General features: G+C 40.9%; 1 protein-coding gene across 2 annotated transcripts in view; it reads right to left on the bottom strand.

The window, feature by feature from the left end:
* The window catches only part of AFF2 (ALF transcription elongation factor 2), a 413,936-nt gene that overhangs the window by 166,490 nt on the left and 231,131 nt on the right, over positions 1 to 16,315 (bottom strand). Inside the window, exon 5 of one of the 2 annotated variants that reach the window (XM_072981115.2) lies at positions 2,715 to 2,807. The exons of the other annotated variant lie outside the window; for it this stretch is intronic. Coding sequence (XP_072837216.2) covers positions 2,715 to 2,807 — 93 coding nt within the window. The remainder of the gene's footprint in view (positions 1 to 2,714; positions 2,808 to 16,315) is intronic. 2 annotated transcript variants of the gene reach the window in all.

Raw genomic sequence — 16,315 nt, forward strand, 5'->3', positions numbered from 1 at the left:
AGATCTTCATTCACTTGTTAGACGAGTAGCACAAGAGTTACATTAAAGGAAAGCTTGCCACTGCCTGTACCGACACAGATAAAAGTTCATTCATTTGTTCTATAGGAAACCTATTGAGTGACATCATGGGAAACTGCCTGGCAGTGAGTCAGATCAGATCAGGGTCTCTTCCAGCTGTTCAGTTCTAAGATGATGAAGATGATTTATCCTTATGGCCCATGCCTATCTGTAGGCATGGGGAGTTAGGCTGACGAACCACAGAGGGAGACAGACAGACAGACACTTGTCTGGCAGATGTGAAAGGCACATTGAAATGCACATGAAGGGACCTTGTTAGTCATAGTTGGTTCTACTCCTTCCATCTATTGTAGGTCTGCCATGAATGATTAAAGAAAAAAGAGAAATAAAAAAAAAATAAACACATGAATGGATCATCTATTGCACCATGACCTTGTCCATCCCCTTGAATTCCTGGACGGGCGACGCTCTGAGTCCAGAAAAGTGTGGATGGTTGGCACTTAAGGGGCCTTCTTTGCCTCTCTCTCTCTCTCTCTCTCTCTCTCTCTCTCTCTCTCTCTCTCTCTCTCTCTGTCTGTGTGTGTGTGTGTGTGTGTGTGTGTGCGTGTGTGTGTGTTGCACACACTATGGAACTCCCTTTTCTTTGATGTCTATCTGGGTCCATCCTTTATGGCATTTAAGCCTCTAGTTTGCTGAATGGATGGCCCTTATATTAGTGGTGACCTACTACTCAGTTGTTTTTAATGGATCTACACGGAATGAGTTGGATTTAGGTGTTGTTCTTATTGTTACATGCTGACGTCATCTTCAACTTACGTGACTCCATGAATGAGCAATCTCCAAAATGTTCTTCTTCAACAGCCCTGCTCAGCTCCTTCAAACTCTAGCCTGTGTCTTACTTGAAGGAGTTCATCCATCTCATATTTGGTCCTCCTCTTTTCCTGCTGCCTTCAACCTTTCCCGGCATGATGGTCTTTCTCAGAGAACCCTGCCTTCTCATGAAATGCCCAAAGTAGGACAACCAGAGATTCAACATTTTTGCCTCTATAAATAGTTCAGGCTTGATTTAGACCTTAGGCACCATGGAATTTTAAGGATTTAGACCTTAGACACCATGAAAAGTCAGTATTATGCCATCATGTCTTTGAGCAGCTTTTCAGGGTTGTTACTCTTAGACTGAATGTCATGTTCTATAAAGCTATTTGTTTTTATTCAAAATCCTACCCTTCTCCTGTGGTCATTGTTATTTTACTGAGTATCCCAGTAATGGGGAAAAGAGACAAAGATGTTTTGAGCTTCCTTATTAGTCGTCAGTATCCCATTTAAATGGGACCAGGTTGTATTTAGCACACATCTCTAGCGTGTACACTTAAGGCACATGCTTTGCCCCAAAATGCAAAGAGCGTTTAGCACGAACTACGACTGACGTGCTCCCATGTCTACCTGTTTCATTACAATGAATTAAATTATAGCTCTTAATTTGGGGGGGGGGGGAAACCCAGTCCTTCAGACCTGCATTGTTTTGTTAACAATATCAGATCTAAAGGATGCTGAAAACATTGAAACCTTGGTGGAACTCACTCCTGGGGGCATGATTAGCCCCTAATATAATGCCACACCGCCGGCCAATCCCTTGTGAAGCAAATCATGCCATAACCGTAAACATGGCACTTTACGTTGGAGTGTTGGAAGCGAAAACAAATTGCGAAAATGAATGTTCTTCAGTTCGGATGCATGATTACACCTCTTCTGGGAACATTTGATTTAAAGGGGGCTTAAAAAAATGCATGCTTCTCATCGATGCGTCCTGCATTTTTTTTTGAGAGCATGTTCCTGTTCTCATATGGCTTCATGCAGTCCATGGGGAGGGAGGGAGGGACGACGCTGTGCGCTCTGGTCAGAAGTTACAACATTTTAAGTCCAACTGGTTTCCATGAACAACGAAAGGAAACCGTTTTTTTTTTTCCTGCAGCAAAATATGTGACCTCAAAAGAACTTCTCCAGCTTGGGAAAACGACACTCTCACGTTGTCTGTGCTGTCTACTAGTGGCACTCAGGTCACCATCCCTGTCCACTAAAGGAGTTCGACACTCAAGAAATGGCTTATGTAGCAATAGCTAAGAGACAACCTGGGTACTCTTTTAGATGCTCACTATTGAACTGGTTCATTACGTCTTTCCATTCTGGCCCCCTAGTCGGGCCAACCTCCATGAAACATCCCCCCCCCAAAAAAGATGGGAAGTTACTCTCTGGGCAGTACAATAGGAGCCCCATATCCGTGGGATCAAAATCTGCTGATTCATTTATTTGCTGCCTTAAAATACTAAATAAAAAAACCCAAGGAATACATATTTAAATGTAGTTCCAGGGTGTATTTGCCTGATCTGGCTGCTACATGGAGCCAGAGACCATGCAATGTATAGTTTTCAATACTTCAGCATTTTTCAACATTTGCTGGGGGGCTCGGAACCAGTCCCGCATGGATACTGCGATCTTACTGTCCTATTTTTTTTGGATACTTTTTAGGACACTTGCAGCAGTTTCTGATGCTGCCCGTGGCTTGGCATGGGACCACCAAAGTTGTCTTGGCCTAGAGCTGGATAGGACCCAGTGAGTTCAGTGCCCATTATTCGGGCCCCTCGAACCAATTCGTGGGTTGGGCAAATGTTTGCTTGCAAAGGCTGCTCTTTGCCTACCTGAGCCTTGGTTGGAATGGCAAACTTGTTCTGTTCAGCCTTTCCAGGTGTGTGGATAGCTGTGAGAGGTGGAGGCCAAGAATGGGTCATCTCCTAGCAAGGAAAGAAGAAAACAAACACAGACATAATTCTAAGCTGTATCCCTGACTGTTTTCTTTGCTCCTGATTTACTGAGTATTCAGAAAGATTATCTCCAGTGTGGTGACATCTTTCAGTAGTGTTTATAGTCACATTTGCTGTGTGTTGTTTTCTACTTCAACACAGAACCACAGGAACTATGGGTAGCTGCCTCATATACAGTCAAACTCTAGGTCCACCTAGACCAGTACTGCCAGATTTGACCAGTAGCTGTACGTCAGGTTTTCCAACACAATTCTCTCCTGTCCTCCTTTAGAGACGCTTCCAAATCTGCGTCTGATGCTCTTTAGCTACTTTCTAAACTGCGATGATATCAAGTATGACGAGGAAGGTATGGTGCTTAATAACAAACATGTAAAATCATTTTGTGGCACAAAGAAAACAAACAGCCAATCAACAGGACTTTTTTTGATTTAGATTTAGACACAGTTTCTGCTCAAGAAGGATGCTTGTCATCCTCGGTGCTGATGAGAAGCTAAGGTAAATCAACCCAAATCTTCTGACTTTGCAAAAGATGCTTTTTTAAAAAAAATCAGCCACATCTAATGAATGACTCTGGGGAAGAAAAACAAACCAAATAAAAATAATAAAAAAAAAGAACCTGATAGGAGTACACATGAGCAAATGTTTAAAGAAAAAAATGTGAATGGCGACGTACTGAACCCACTGTATGAATGGAATGTCATCCATACAGATTTTTGTTGTAGGGTTTCAAGAGGCAAAATGTGATTGTAACACTTACAGCTGAATGTCTGGACAAGCATGTACATAGTTATCCTAAGTCTACTTAATTCTGAGCAGATATGAATAGGAATAGAATGCTAACTACCATCTCTGTAAAGACTTAGAAATGTTTGAATAGAAGTGGGTAATTTAAATGTTTTGAGCCAAGACGCAATAAGCAAAGGACGTTCATAAAATTGGGGCCGAGTTTTTGTTTTCATGTGGTTATGACTTCCAAGAAACATGTTCACTGGTGAAAGAAGCCTCCAGTTTCTTTGCTGAGTGTGCACTGGGACCAGACGTGATGAAAACAAAATGCACCTATAAATGATGATTAATTGAGAACAGTTTTGTTGGCTTCAAAGATGCATCTGCCTTTCAAGTATCCCTCCTTCCTGAAAAATTATTTAAAACACTCGTTTAATTGACTCCATGTGTTTTGTTATTGAGAATAGACATACACATTTCTCAAGCCGAGTCTGCTTCTGCTTTTCTTGCTGTTGTTGTTTTTGAAACTAGCAGTAGATGCCTTCAGGTAAGGAACTGAGAAGGATACAAGCAGGATATCCTTCATGAAAAGCCAAAGGGAGGGAAGAAAGAAAGAAAGAAAGAAAGAAAGAAAGAAAGAAAGAAAGAAAGAAAGAAAGAAAAGAAGAAAGAAAGAAAGAAAGAAAGAAAGAAAGAAAGAAAGAAAGAAAGAAAGAAAGAAAGAAAGAAAGAAAGAAAGAAAGAAAGAAAGAAAGAAAGAAAGAAGGGATACACTTTGTCTGTAATGAAGAGATGACCAGAATATGTGAGAGGCCCACTTAAGTCTACAAGAAAGGTTTCTGAAGCTGTTGGAGGTAGTAATATGTCTAAGGAATAACAAAGCCCCAAAACTGCAAATGTATGATAGATAGATAGATAGATAGATAGACAGACAGACAGACAGACAGACAGACAGACAGACAGACAGACAGACAGACAGACAGACAGACAGACAGACAGACAGGCTGGCTGGCTGGCTGGCTGGCTGGCTGGCTGGCTGGCTGGCTGGTTGGTTGGTTGGTTGGTTGGTTGGTTGGTTGGTTGGTTGGTTGGTTGGTTGGTTGGTTGGTTGGTTTTGGGGTGCCAGCTCCCAGAATCCTTTCAACCAGCATGGCCTCATGGAGCCTATGACTTTGAAAGGAGTAACTTTTCAGGCTCTAGTTGTGATAAATGGGGTTCTGGACTTGATGGGCTGAACCAATAGGGACCATTTTGTCTTATTATCTTAGGGGGCTCATTCTGCGGTATATGCTAATCTTTGGGGTGTGGTGCCGTCCTTCCATTTGGTCTATGATCTGCCTATGATTCTTACATTCCTATTCCTCTGTCTGATTTTTCTTGCTCCTGCTATTGATATAATTATTAATTCATGGTCCATGTGGCCACCAGAGGGGCACAGAGCATAAAACGGGCCCCTAGTTCTGTCAGAATTGCCCATTCTTATTTGCAAACATCAACTACAGAAACAACCACCCTGTGAATGAACAACACTGGAAAGATGGAAATCTATCTATCTATCTATCTATCTATCTATCTATCTATCTATCTATCTATCTATCTATCTATCTATCTATCTATCTATCTATCTATCTATCTATCTATCTATCTATCTATCTATCTATCTATCTATCTATCTATCTATCTATCTATCTATCTATCTATTTATTTATTAAATTTAAAATAAAGGAAGTAAATAAATAGATTAATTTAGTAAAGAAAAGTTGCTTTTTTGGGATTACAGCTCCCTGGATCCTACATAGTAGCCATGCTGGCTGTAGGATTTAGGGAGGCTTTCTGAGTCCACTCTGCCCAGAAAAGGTTGCCATTGGCAAGAATGGACACAACAACACATAGTGTTTATAAATAACAAAGCCAAGCCAAGCCTTCTTTCATCCCTCACTGGGTGACACAAAAATGTAAAAGGCACCCTGTTTTCCCCATAAGGAACTCATGCTCCTGCCTCAGGGCAGAAAAGGTGGGAGCAGGTACCATTCGCCACAGATGCCAAAACTGCTGATTCCAACTCTGACAGAATTTCCAAAACCTGGGCAAACCTGGAAAATTAAACCATATGGGAAACCTAAGCCAAAAGCAAGGCTTGTGATATTTTGCTGAGAGGCCAAATCCGGTATGTTTCCATGTTCATCATCTACCTTTCTCTTCATTGTGAAGAGAGTGGCAGAGAGGTTGACAACAGCACTGTAACTCCTGAGCGATGTGCGTGTCATTAAGAACGTCCCTTGTCCATGTAGCTTACCATGTCTGGGTGGACATATTCGAGTGTGCTCATCATTCATTTTATTTATTCATCTATGTTAGCCATGGGCAGTATGGATTACGAGAGGGAGTAGCTGGGGATTCTTCTCTGGCTCAGATTTTTATTTCATTTGGAGAAGAATCTTGGACTTTAAAAATCAATCCTTGGAAACCTCACAATTCTGAACGTCAACTCCCAGAATTCTGCAGCCAACACAGTGACAATTAGCATTTCCAAGATCCAGCTTTCAAAATGCAATGTTCATTTGAGGTGGGTTCAAATGAAGACCAGAGTTTGTATGTCACACGTCCTGTGAGAACTCTTCTGGGCTTACCTGCTTTTTGAAATGTATTGGGTCTCTTTTAGGAGAAAGGTAGAAGTTTCAAATAAATAAATAAAATAATTTTGCACCCATTTCTTCAGGTTTACCATAGGTGTTGACTGCCTATGCTGTGGGTTGGCCACCCTTGTACTGACTAGAGCTATGCAGATTCGTAGGTTTTCTGGATGTCACCTGGCAAATTCTAGAGGTTGTACCCCAAACCATAAATCTGTACACCTCTAGTACTGAACATATATTTTTATTTGAAAATGGAGCAGCAGAACAGAAAAAGCAACAGCGAAAGATGAAAAGCTGTGGGGAACAACCTTTTTTTTAAAAAAATTACTAATTGAAAGCAACATATAATTTGATCACTGCAAATTCTAAAACTCTGGGCAGAGTTCCTTCCATAAACAAAATAACTTCTTCGGGGAAAAAACCAACTGCTCAACACAGGTGGTTGTTGAACGGGTGTGTAATAATGTGTTTCATCTATTTATAGTTGTACTAAACAAACAGAAAAGCACAGGAACAAATAAATCCCCTACTATGTAGCCTTCCTTAAAAACAGCCAACACAAGGACTTTCTGCCCCAAGAAAAGAAGGTAATTACAATTTACAATTAGAGGCCGCAAATAACCAAAGGGATTGTTATATATTTACGTAGGTCTGCTGAAGCATTCCCTTGGTGTATTTCCATTCCAGATGTAATCAATTCCTATTTTGTACACAAAATTTATCTGACAGTTGCAAAATTGACTGATATGTAAACAAAAGGTACATTGATGAAAAAGTTTGGGACAGCAGTGAGATTCGTGTTACACTTTTTGTAGACTGCGCTGAGACCTGTATTGTGGTGTGTGGAGATGTATTTATTAAGAGTTATGTCATCTTGATCAGTGTTACTCTTCAGAAAGGAGGGAAAAGATTAACTGAAGACCCCAAATTCCCAGGTGATAGTATGGGTTGATGGTCCTCCATACAAGTGGCAGGATGACATACCTGATTAACTGGTGGAATAAGAACCAATATGGTATTGTATATAGAAGGCTGGACTGGGACTCAGAAAACGTAGGTTAAAATCTCCACTTGAAGTTCTAGTCCAACATTCTTAATCATGAAATAGTCAAATATTTTCTTATCTTTAATCCAAAACCAGTAGGACAGGCTCAGTTTCAATATTTTCGCCTCCAGAAACAGTTCTGGTTGATTTGATCTAGGATCCACTTGTTCATCTTTCTGGCAATCCGAGGTATCTACAAAGCTCTCTTCCAGCACCACATCTCAAATGGATCATTTTTTCCCCTGCCACCTTTCTTTACTCTCCAGTTTTCACACCCATACATGGTGACTGGAAACACAAGAGTGGGCCTTTCCTAGTCTCAGTCTTCTTCTGATTTTTTGGTTGTACTGATGATTGAACCAAGATATACAAAATCTTTCACTATTTCAATTTCTCCATGATCAACGCTATCATTGTGTAGTTCTTCTGTAGTCATGATTTTTGTCTTCTTAACATTCAACTGCAGTCCTGCTTTTGCACTTTCTTCTTTCACTTTCCCTAAAACCATTTTAATTCCTTGCCGTTTTCTTCCAGTAAGGTGGCATCGTCTGCATAACTCAAATTATTTGGAGGCTTTAAATATTTATTGGCCGTCAAATAGGAAGAAAATCTGTTTGAAATATTGTGCTTCTGCTATATTATCCTGTTTAAATAAAAAGGATGGTGCTGCTAGTTCAGATCCCTATTCTGTAAAAAGATTGAGGTGGACCTCAAGCAATTGCTAGACTTACGAGGCAGCTTGGGATCCCAAGCCTTCTAACATTTCATCAAATTTTAACTCGATCCAGTTTGGCTTTCTTCATATATTCTGCATATATTCTGAACAGATAAGGAGATCAAACGCACCCACGTCTGACACCTTTGCCTATAGAAAACCATTTTGCCTCTCCATATTTTGTCCTAACAGTAGTTTCTTGTCCTCAATACAGATTGCATATCAGGACGATTGAGTACCGAGGCACATCCATTTATTTCAGAACAAGTCATAGTTTCTCATGATCTGCACAGTCAAAGCTGCAATATAGGAACATTTATGTGCCAAATATATCTCGCTAATATTTAAGATCTATAGTAATGGTTACTGGTTTTTTTGACTGCACCAGAATAACATGGCCTGGAAACAGAAGTAACGAGAAGCCTTAATTATTACTCAAGATGACACTGGTGCCACCTAAGGATCCATCAATGGGCTCAAATATTTGCATGTTGAAATTCTGAACATATTAGAGGCAACAAGCTAATTTTTGAGAAATTATTTCCAACAGGGCCTGTGAATACAGATAGCCTCCGATGGCAAGATGCAGTTGTGGATTTCATTACAGAAGCACTTCTGAAGCACCCAAAAGAAATAGTGCCATTTTCACTGAGGGGCAATAGTGAGCTGTGAAATGTTGCCTGCTTGTGGAATTATTCTTGAAACCGTTTAGTTCTACTTCATGGACTAAGCCTCCAAACCACTGTAGCCTATCCTTTAATTGGCATTTTCTCGAGAGGCCTAAGAGGAGTCCCGCCGAAATCCTAAATGATTTAAATACCTCAGTCCCAGCAGGCAGCACATTAACACTCAATTTAGCATACCAAAGGATTCCAAAACTGAACTCTCAATGTCCTTAGTTAAATTCTGACTTGTTGCATCTAAGCCACGACTCTGTTTCATGAAAATGAGATGTTCCTTTGTCACGAGGCCATTAAGGGGATGTGCAGGATGGCCTTTTGTTAAAGGGAGATTCTGCCGTATGGTTTTGCAGTTTATTTTCCTGGTATAGAAGATCCTGCCAAATTTCTCCACTTTCTTTGCCACATAAATAGGAATAAATATGATTTCCCTCACACAATATTCTGAGCTGCCATTTTCTTATCAAGCCATGTTACCTGGGAGAAAATGCTGACTATCATGAGTTCCTATAAACTGAAATTACTTTTCTAGCAAATTCTGTACCCAGCGTCCCAATTCTTTGATAAGGATATAATCTATGTAATAATCAGTCTCTACGGGTCATGTTGCCTGTGGAAAAGTCCAAAAAAAGTAACTTATCTGAACTCTGTAGAAACTTTGGAAACTAATTGCAGCTAATTATGTCTATAATTACCACACCATCTGACTAGCATGATTTTAGTCTGAAATTACAGAATTGATATTTTATTTTAATCATTCTTTGATGTTTCTAATTTTTTAAAGAATGGTATTATTAGTGAATTATTAATACAATGCTGCTGTATACTTCAAAGTGCTGATGTGAACAAATAAAACCACACTACTCACTGGGAAGAAGACAATATATGTTACCCTGTGGAAGACCATGATCCTTTGACTGCATCCTTCTGATGCCTAAGAAGGAGTCTCAAGAGGTACATCACGACTTCTCAATAGTGCCATGGAATCTCACAAGAAATGAAGGGGAAATTTTCAAGGCCCTCCTTATTCTTTGAATAAGCAACACAACCAGAATTTGACTGATCCCATGTCAGTTTGGAAGGCAGGGTTGCTAGAGATGGCATTTTTGGAATTGAAGAACTCTGTTCTCCATACGGAGTGGAATGAGGCAGCTTCCACTAGAACATGTTTCTAGAACAGGAATAATATGGAGGTCAGATGGCTGCTCTACCTCCCGCCAATTTGAAGGCTCCCAGTCACATAAATTTGGTTGGGGAGGAGGGTTACCACAAAAGAAAGAGACAGAGACTTCTTTAATTCTGAAAAAAAAAACCCTCTATCCTTCATGGTTAGTACTTGAATGGGAGACCACCAGAGATCACAACAAGGGACTCTAGCTGAAGGCTAGAGCATGACCTCCATGTATAAACATTTTCTAGGTTCAGTCCTCCAGGTAAAGCTTGGGGAAAAAAATCCTGCCTGAAACCGCGAAGAGCCCTTGCTGCCAGTCAGAGCTGGCCATATTGAACTGGACAGATCAGCACTCTGACTTGATAGAAAGCAGCTTCTAATCTTCCTATGTTGCTGTTGCTGTTTGTAATTCTTAAACCTAGCCACCTGCCGGGAAACGACAGTCACTTAGGTAAAACACCTCCACTGTCAGTTCTTAAGTGATGTGTACCTTATTTATTCTTTGTTTTTCTAAGGCAGGGCCAGCAGAGCAGCCAAAGATGACTGCTCATTAATCCAAGCAAAGTCTGAGGACTCTGACTTTTTTGAAAGGCGGGGTTGGAGGGGGTGGGAAGAGAGGTCTTAATTATTACTTCAGCATGCTTTGTCTTTGTTGCTTCCAGCTGGTCATCAAACACTCGCAGGCTGTTCATTAGCAACAGTTTATCAGGAGGTTACAGAGAAAAGCTGGATGGACGCCCATGTAAAGACCACCCGGGAGGAGCATGATTACGACGCTAGTTAGCCTGAGCAACAAATGTTATTCTAACTCCAGCAGGAGTCAAGGAGTGACAGCTACCAGTTATCATACAAAGAGGAGGTGGACTAAACCTGGCAAAGAACTCACTCCTCTACCCATTCCCCTGGTACAACATACCATTTATTATCATGTTCCGGCATTTACCAAAGGGAGTTGTTGATCCGATTTGCCGTAGTGGCAACAAGAACTGGACTTGAGAATCCAGCCATTCTCCCCTACCCACCCACCCCCTTCTCTCTTTACAAGGATAACTCATGTTTTGAAGTGAAAGACGCCCCCAAATGACAACTCATCTTGCAAAAAGAGACAGGACGGATGTATTGAGCGAAATCTCCCCTAGGCCAAGTCGATTCAAAGAGGGGAAAAGCTGCAGTAGCAGTCTGTGGAACCGGCTTCTTCTGAGCCCGGCACACTTCCTTTTCAAACATATTCATGTCCTTGTAGTTTTCACTTATCACATTAAGGGGAAAAAATGGTAATGAAGGGATCATGACAACGTCTTCTTTGTGAAAGCAACAAAGGCAGGATTGCTCGAGAAAAAGGAACACGGAAGACTGATCGCTACTTTCCCTTGGAAAGAGGCCTCCAGTGAGCGGCTCGAGACTGCCGCGTTCCGCTTTCCCGTTACTTGAAAGCGGGAGAGAAGAAAAAAGAAGCAGCTGCTCCTGGACGACTTCTGAGCAGTACACCTGAGTTTCAAGAGCTCAACACGGTTCTCTCCCCCACACCCCAGACTGCGTTTGATGGCGTTATTTTCCAACTCTTCTTAAGTCCTCTTTGCCAATTGACTTTTGAGGTATAATCTTCAGAGGCTTGAAGTATACCTCGAACAGGAAAGCATAACAATTGCATGCTTACAAACACAGTATGAAGACGAAACATCACAATTGAGATCGCTACCCATAATCAGTCTGCGAAGCAACCAACATGAACCTGACACAACTCCGGGAGGCAGTAGAAGACAGGAGGGCCTGGCGTGCTCTGGTCCATGGGGTCACGAAGAGTCGGACACGACTAAACGACTAAACACACACACCCATAATCAGTTACCTCCCACTTGTTTTGATGCAAGGGTGTAATGACACTGCAAAGATAATGTTACAAGCAGAAGTGATGGCTGGCTGCGGTCATACTGGCAATAAGAACCACATTGAAGTGTCATTTAAATTGATTTAGATTTTGGTGTTCACACAACGCAAGGATGAAATCGATTTCTATGGGCTGCAACGTGAGGTGTTGTATTTTTTTTCAGCTGTCCAGTAGGAGCTTTTGAAAATACTTTGCTTCTGAAATCGGTTCTATTCAATGTGCTTTAGTGGAAATGAGTCTATTTCAGCAGTGTAGATGCCAAAACTGGTTTAAATCAATTTCCCTTCCGTGGATGTGAATGTGGCAGCTGTTTAAAGGCCATGATTTGTTTTAAAATACGAACAGAAAACAATTCAGATTACCAGTGTGATCACAGCCTCCCTTGGTTGGCACAACAAGCAACATTTTTAGTTCTATATAGTTACTTTTACATTTTTGGCACGATTAGAAGTATTTTGAGAGTATATTTAAAAGTATTTTGCCATTCTCTTACTGTTAGTTTTTTAAAAGGCTAACAAAATATAACAAGCAGAGCCATGAGTTAATTAAAAAAATAACACACACTGTGCAATAAAGAATTACTTAATCTTTAACTCTCTGTGCAACTATAACAAGTGGCAGGAATGAGTTACTTTAAAAAGAGCTTCTGAAGCTTTGCTACCAAGTAGAGATGGACACAAATTAAAAAAAAAACAAATTGCATAATTAATCAAAAATTGCAAATTTATTGATTTGTATTCGTCAGAAGCAACACCCCCCAATTAATACGAATCAATGAATTTTTAGCTATTTACAATTCATTGATTAATTGGTCTATAAAATTGCCCCAGAGGCACCTAGGGTCACCAAAATTGTAAAAAAGCTTCACTTGACTCTCTTATACATGCTCTGCAAGTTTCGTTAAGTTTGGGGTTTGGATGTCAAAAGTTACAGACCCACAAAAAGCCCCCCCCAGGCAAGTTTCCCCGTGGCCCCTAGAGAACCAAATACAGAGAGGCTTCCTCTGACTCTTCTCAACAGTCCCTCCAAATCTGATGAAAAGCGAATTTCTCCCAAGCCAGTTGCTAAAGGGGACTTTCCTGGGGGGGACCCACTTTGTGAGTGTGTACCTTGGGTGTCCGGAACCCAATCTTCACCAGTCTTTGAAGAATTGTAGAGAAGAGTTCAGAGAAGCTTCTCTGCACTTTTGGTGTCTCTAGGTGCCTGGGGAAAAATTTCCTGGGGAGACCCTTTTTGTGGGTATATAACTTGGACGTCCAAAACCCAATCTTCTCCAAACTTGCAAGCCTTGTAGAGGGGAGTCGGAGGAAGCATCTATGAGATTCTGGAATCTCTAGGTGCCTGGGGATATGTTTTATAGGGCTTGAAAATCAATATGAATTGACAAATCCCTTCATCAATTCTTCAGGAAAACATTCGTAAATTCATGATTTGTGATTCCCTGACAAATTACAAATCATGACAAATCACCATGTTTTCAATTCATGACCATCTCTACTTACAAGCATGGGAATAATACAAAAAGAGTGCACGATACAGGCTGGCTTTGTTGTGCACCTGGTAAGTTGATCAGGGGATTCTCTATCAGCCTCAGAGCTCCCTGGTCAGGCTTCTATCCGGCTATTTCAGTCTGCTGTGAAGTGTGTAAGCAGTGATAAGAGGTGGGACAAGAGACAGAGGTTCCACTGCATTCTCCACTTGTCCTGGCCAGTGAGGTGGGTTGGGCTGGGTGTGACAGTCAAGAATCAGTCCGTGCACGTGTGTATTTGTGTGAGAAAACCACTTGGGGTTATCTTGCTTAAGGACCTCATAAAACATCGCTATGCTAGTTCCTTTGCAAATTCAGGCTCCCGGTTTGGGGAAAAAACATATATAATGTATGTCCTAAAATAGTACTTTTATCAATATTTGACAAGGAGCAATGGAGTTGGACAATGAAAGAATGAATTTAAAATTTAGTAATAATAATCATCTTATAACTGCAGAGCTGGAACAGACCCTGAGGATCGTCAAGTCCAACACCTGTCAAAGAAACACAGTGGGGGAATCAAACTCCCAACCTAAATTACTGCGCCCGTGGCAAGATTAATAGTAGCTAGGAATTGGAAAATAAAGGATGATTTTCAGTCGGATGAATGGTATAGAGAAGTTTGGATTGCAGCTATTAACAATAAGTTAACATGTAGTATTGCACTAAAGGGCTTGATAAATAAGAATAATTTTATTCATATCTGGGGAGAATTTATCAGTTTTCTATTTTTAAAAGGGAAGGGTTTGTGCACTTTGACAAGAGTCAGTCCAGTCTCGGAAGGAGAACGGGGCTCCATAAATGGAGAAAAAACTGGTTATATCTTGAAACGGTCCCAGTGTGTGCTATGGAGGCATGTTAATTTTATGTGATTTTGTGTTATTAAGGTTTTTTTGGGGGGTATGTATTTTTTATTTTCATTTTTTGTTTCTTTTTGTATATATATTAAAAGCAACATATAATTATTCTATTAAAATAATAAAATACATCTACATATCTGGGTCACATCTGTCTTTCCCTAAGAATACAAAGAGAATCAATCATTTGAGGGCATTTCCTCCCCCCTCCTTGCTTGCAGTGGAAATATATTATTTACTCTAGGTCTAGTCTTGTGCCATGTAAAATAACAGCTGTTTTGCCGTCAAGTTTAGCCAACACCTTTCACAGGCTGTGCCCTGTTAATACGCAATGCAAAAATGTCTAGAAGAAGGAACAAATTGTGTTTGCTATTAAAAAATGAAAACCAGCAAGGAGTGCCAGATCTGGACTGTCTAAGGCCAATGTGCCTTGAGCAAGCGGGTTAGACACCAGCCAAGACACCTTGACTAAACTTTAATTTTTGGTTGAGAATAATGAGAGATATTTTACGAACATTCCTCCTCACAAAGAGACACCCATCGCTATTTTAATTTAACATCTGCTCCGTCTGATGTCAGGACCACACACGCCTCCATATCCAACATCCATCTTTAAAGGTTTCACTCCTTGTAAAAGATCCCTCGGTCCAGGGTTTAGACTTTATATAGGAAGCCTTGGCCCACGGCCGCCTTTGCCAGAGCTGCTATTAAAGATCACAAAACAGAGCCCTCTAGTTAATTTATATTTCTTCTCACAGATGTACTGTCAACCAGAAACCAAATACTTCCAGTGGACAGAAATGCTTCCTTTTTCAACACGTTAGGTTGAAACTGAGGAGCAAGAGGGGAACAAAACACTGAGCCACTGTGAATCTTGACAGATTTCAGGAGCTATCTAGGGCAGTGGTCCCCAACCTTGGGCCACCAGATGTTCTTGGACTTCAACTCCCAGAAATCCCGGCCAGCAAAACTGGTGGCAAAGGCTTCTGGGAGTTGTAGTCCAAGAACATCTGGAGGCCCAAGTTTGGGGACCACTGATCTAGGGTCTAGTATCCCTGGATGGAAGACCGCCAGAAAATGCGAGGGATCTCCAGGTGGAACCGAGAAAAAGTCCTGCCTGAAACCCTGTAAAGCCATTGCTATTAATCCGTATCAATAATACCGAATTAGATGGGACAAGGGTTTGACTCTGGAGAAGGCAGTCTATTCCTATAGATATAATATGGTTCATATCCAGATGGTTCCAGATGCAGGTCATTACATCTCCAGTTTAAAAGGACTGATATTGGTTAGAGATGGTTTGGCGATTCGGTGCGGTTCATTTCCTGGCTGAGCAGCTGATCCATAGTTTGGTGCCCCATCCCTTCCAGCAGGCAGTCTAACTCAGCCTATGATTTTTTTTAAAAAAAAATGGCCAAAATATGGCAGCTTAGCTTGAAGTGTCCACTATTGCATTAGTTAGGGCCCAGCAGGACAAATGATAACATCCATTCATCAACGAACTGAGCATCATGTACCTCTTTCAATATTTGAACATGTGGCACATAGAGACAGCAATTCCATATAGATACCTACCCAGATATGTGATCACTTTTCATTGACGTTTTCAACTGGATTCTTTTTTGGGCAATGTGACTTTTTAAAATGAAACTGTTACTATGACTCTTCCCTGTTTAAAATTTAGATAACTTCCTTCTAGTTCTTCATTTGGATGTTTTTTTTTCTTCTACTCCCCTTGTATAAGTTCTTTTATGATTTAAGCACCCCAAAAAATGAAGTAAAAAAAAAAATAGGGCCTCCCACTGCTTATGCTTACGTTTGCTCAAAATTTTCCTCTTCATCCATACGAAAACAGTAACCTCTGAATAGCATCTCAGTTCCGGGCTCAAATGTCTCTCTCTTTCTGACTTACTCTCCCTATGATAATAAAATCTAGTTGAATAATTTCCTTATCCCTTTCTTTCTCGGGCAGGCATGCTAAAACAGCATAGTGGTGCAGTTTGATAGCCTGGATCTCTGAGTTTCCACTCCTGATTTGTCTAACACTCCGTCGCGTGGATTCAATCTTACGACGGCTGGTCTTCTGACCTTGCAGCACAGAGGCTTCTGTGGTTTAACCCACCACATCCCTTTCATTACTCACAGCATCTCACAAATGGGGACGTTCTTGTCAGGAATGAATGGGAAAATTTAATAATCTCACACAGGTGTGGGGAAAAAAAAACGATGATC

Source organism: Pogona vitticeps, chromosome 11 (assembly GCF_051106095.1).
Source record: "Pogona vitticeps strain Pit_001003342236 chromosome 11, PviZW2.1, whole genome shotgun sequence".
In the NCBI taxonomy this organism is placed as follows: domain Eukaryota; kingdom Metazoa; phylum Chordata; class Lepidosauria; order Squamata; family Agamidae; genus Pogona; species Pogona vitticeps.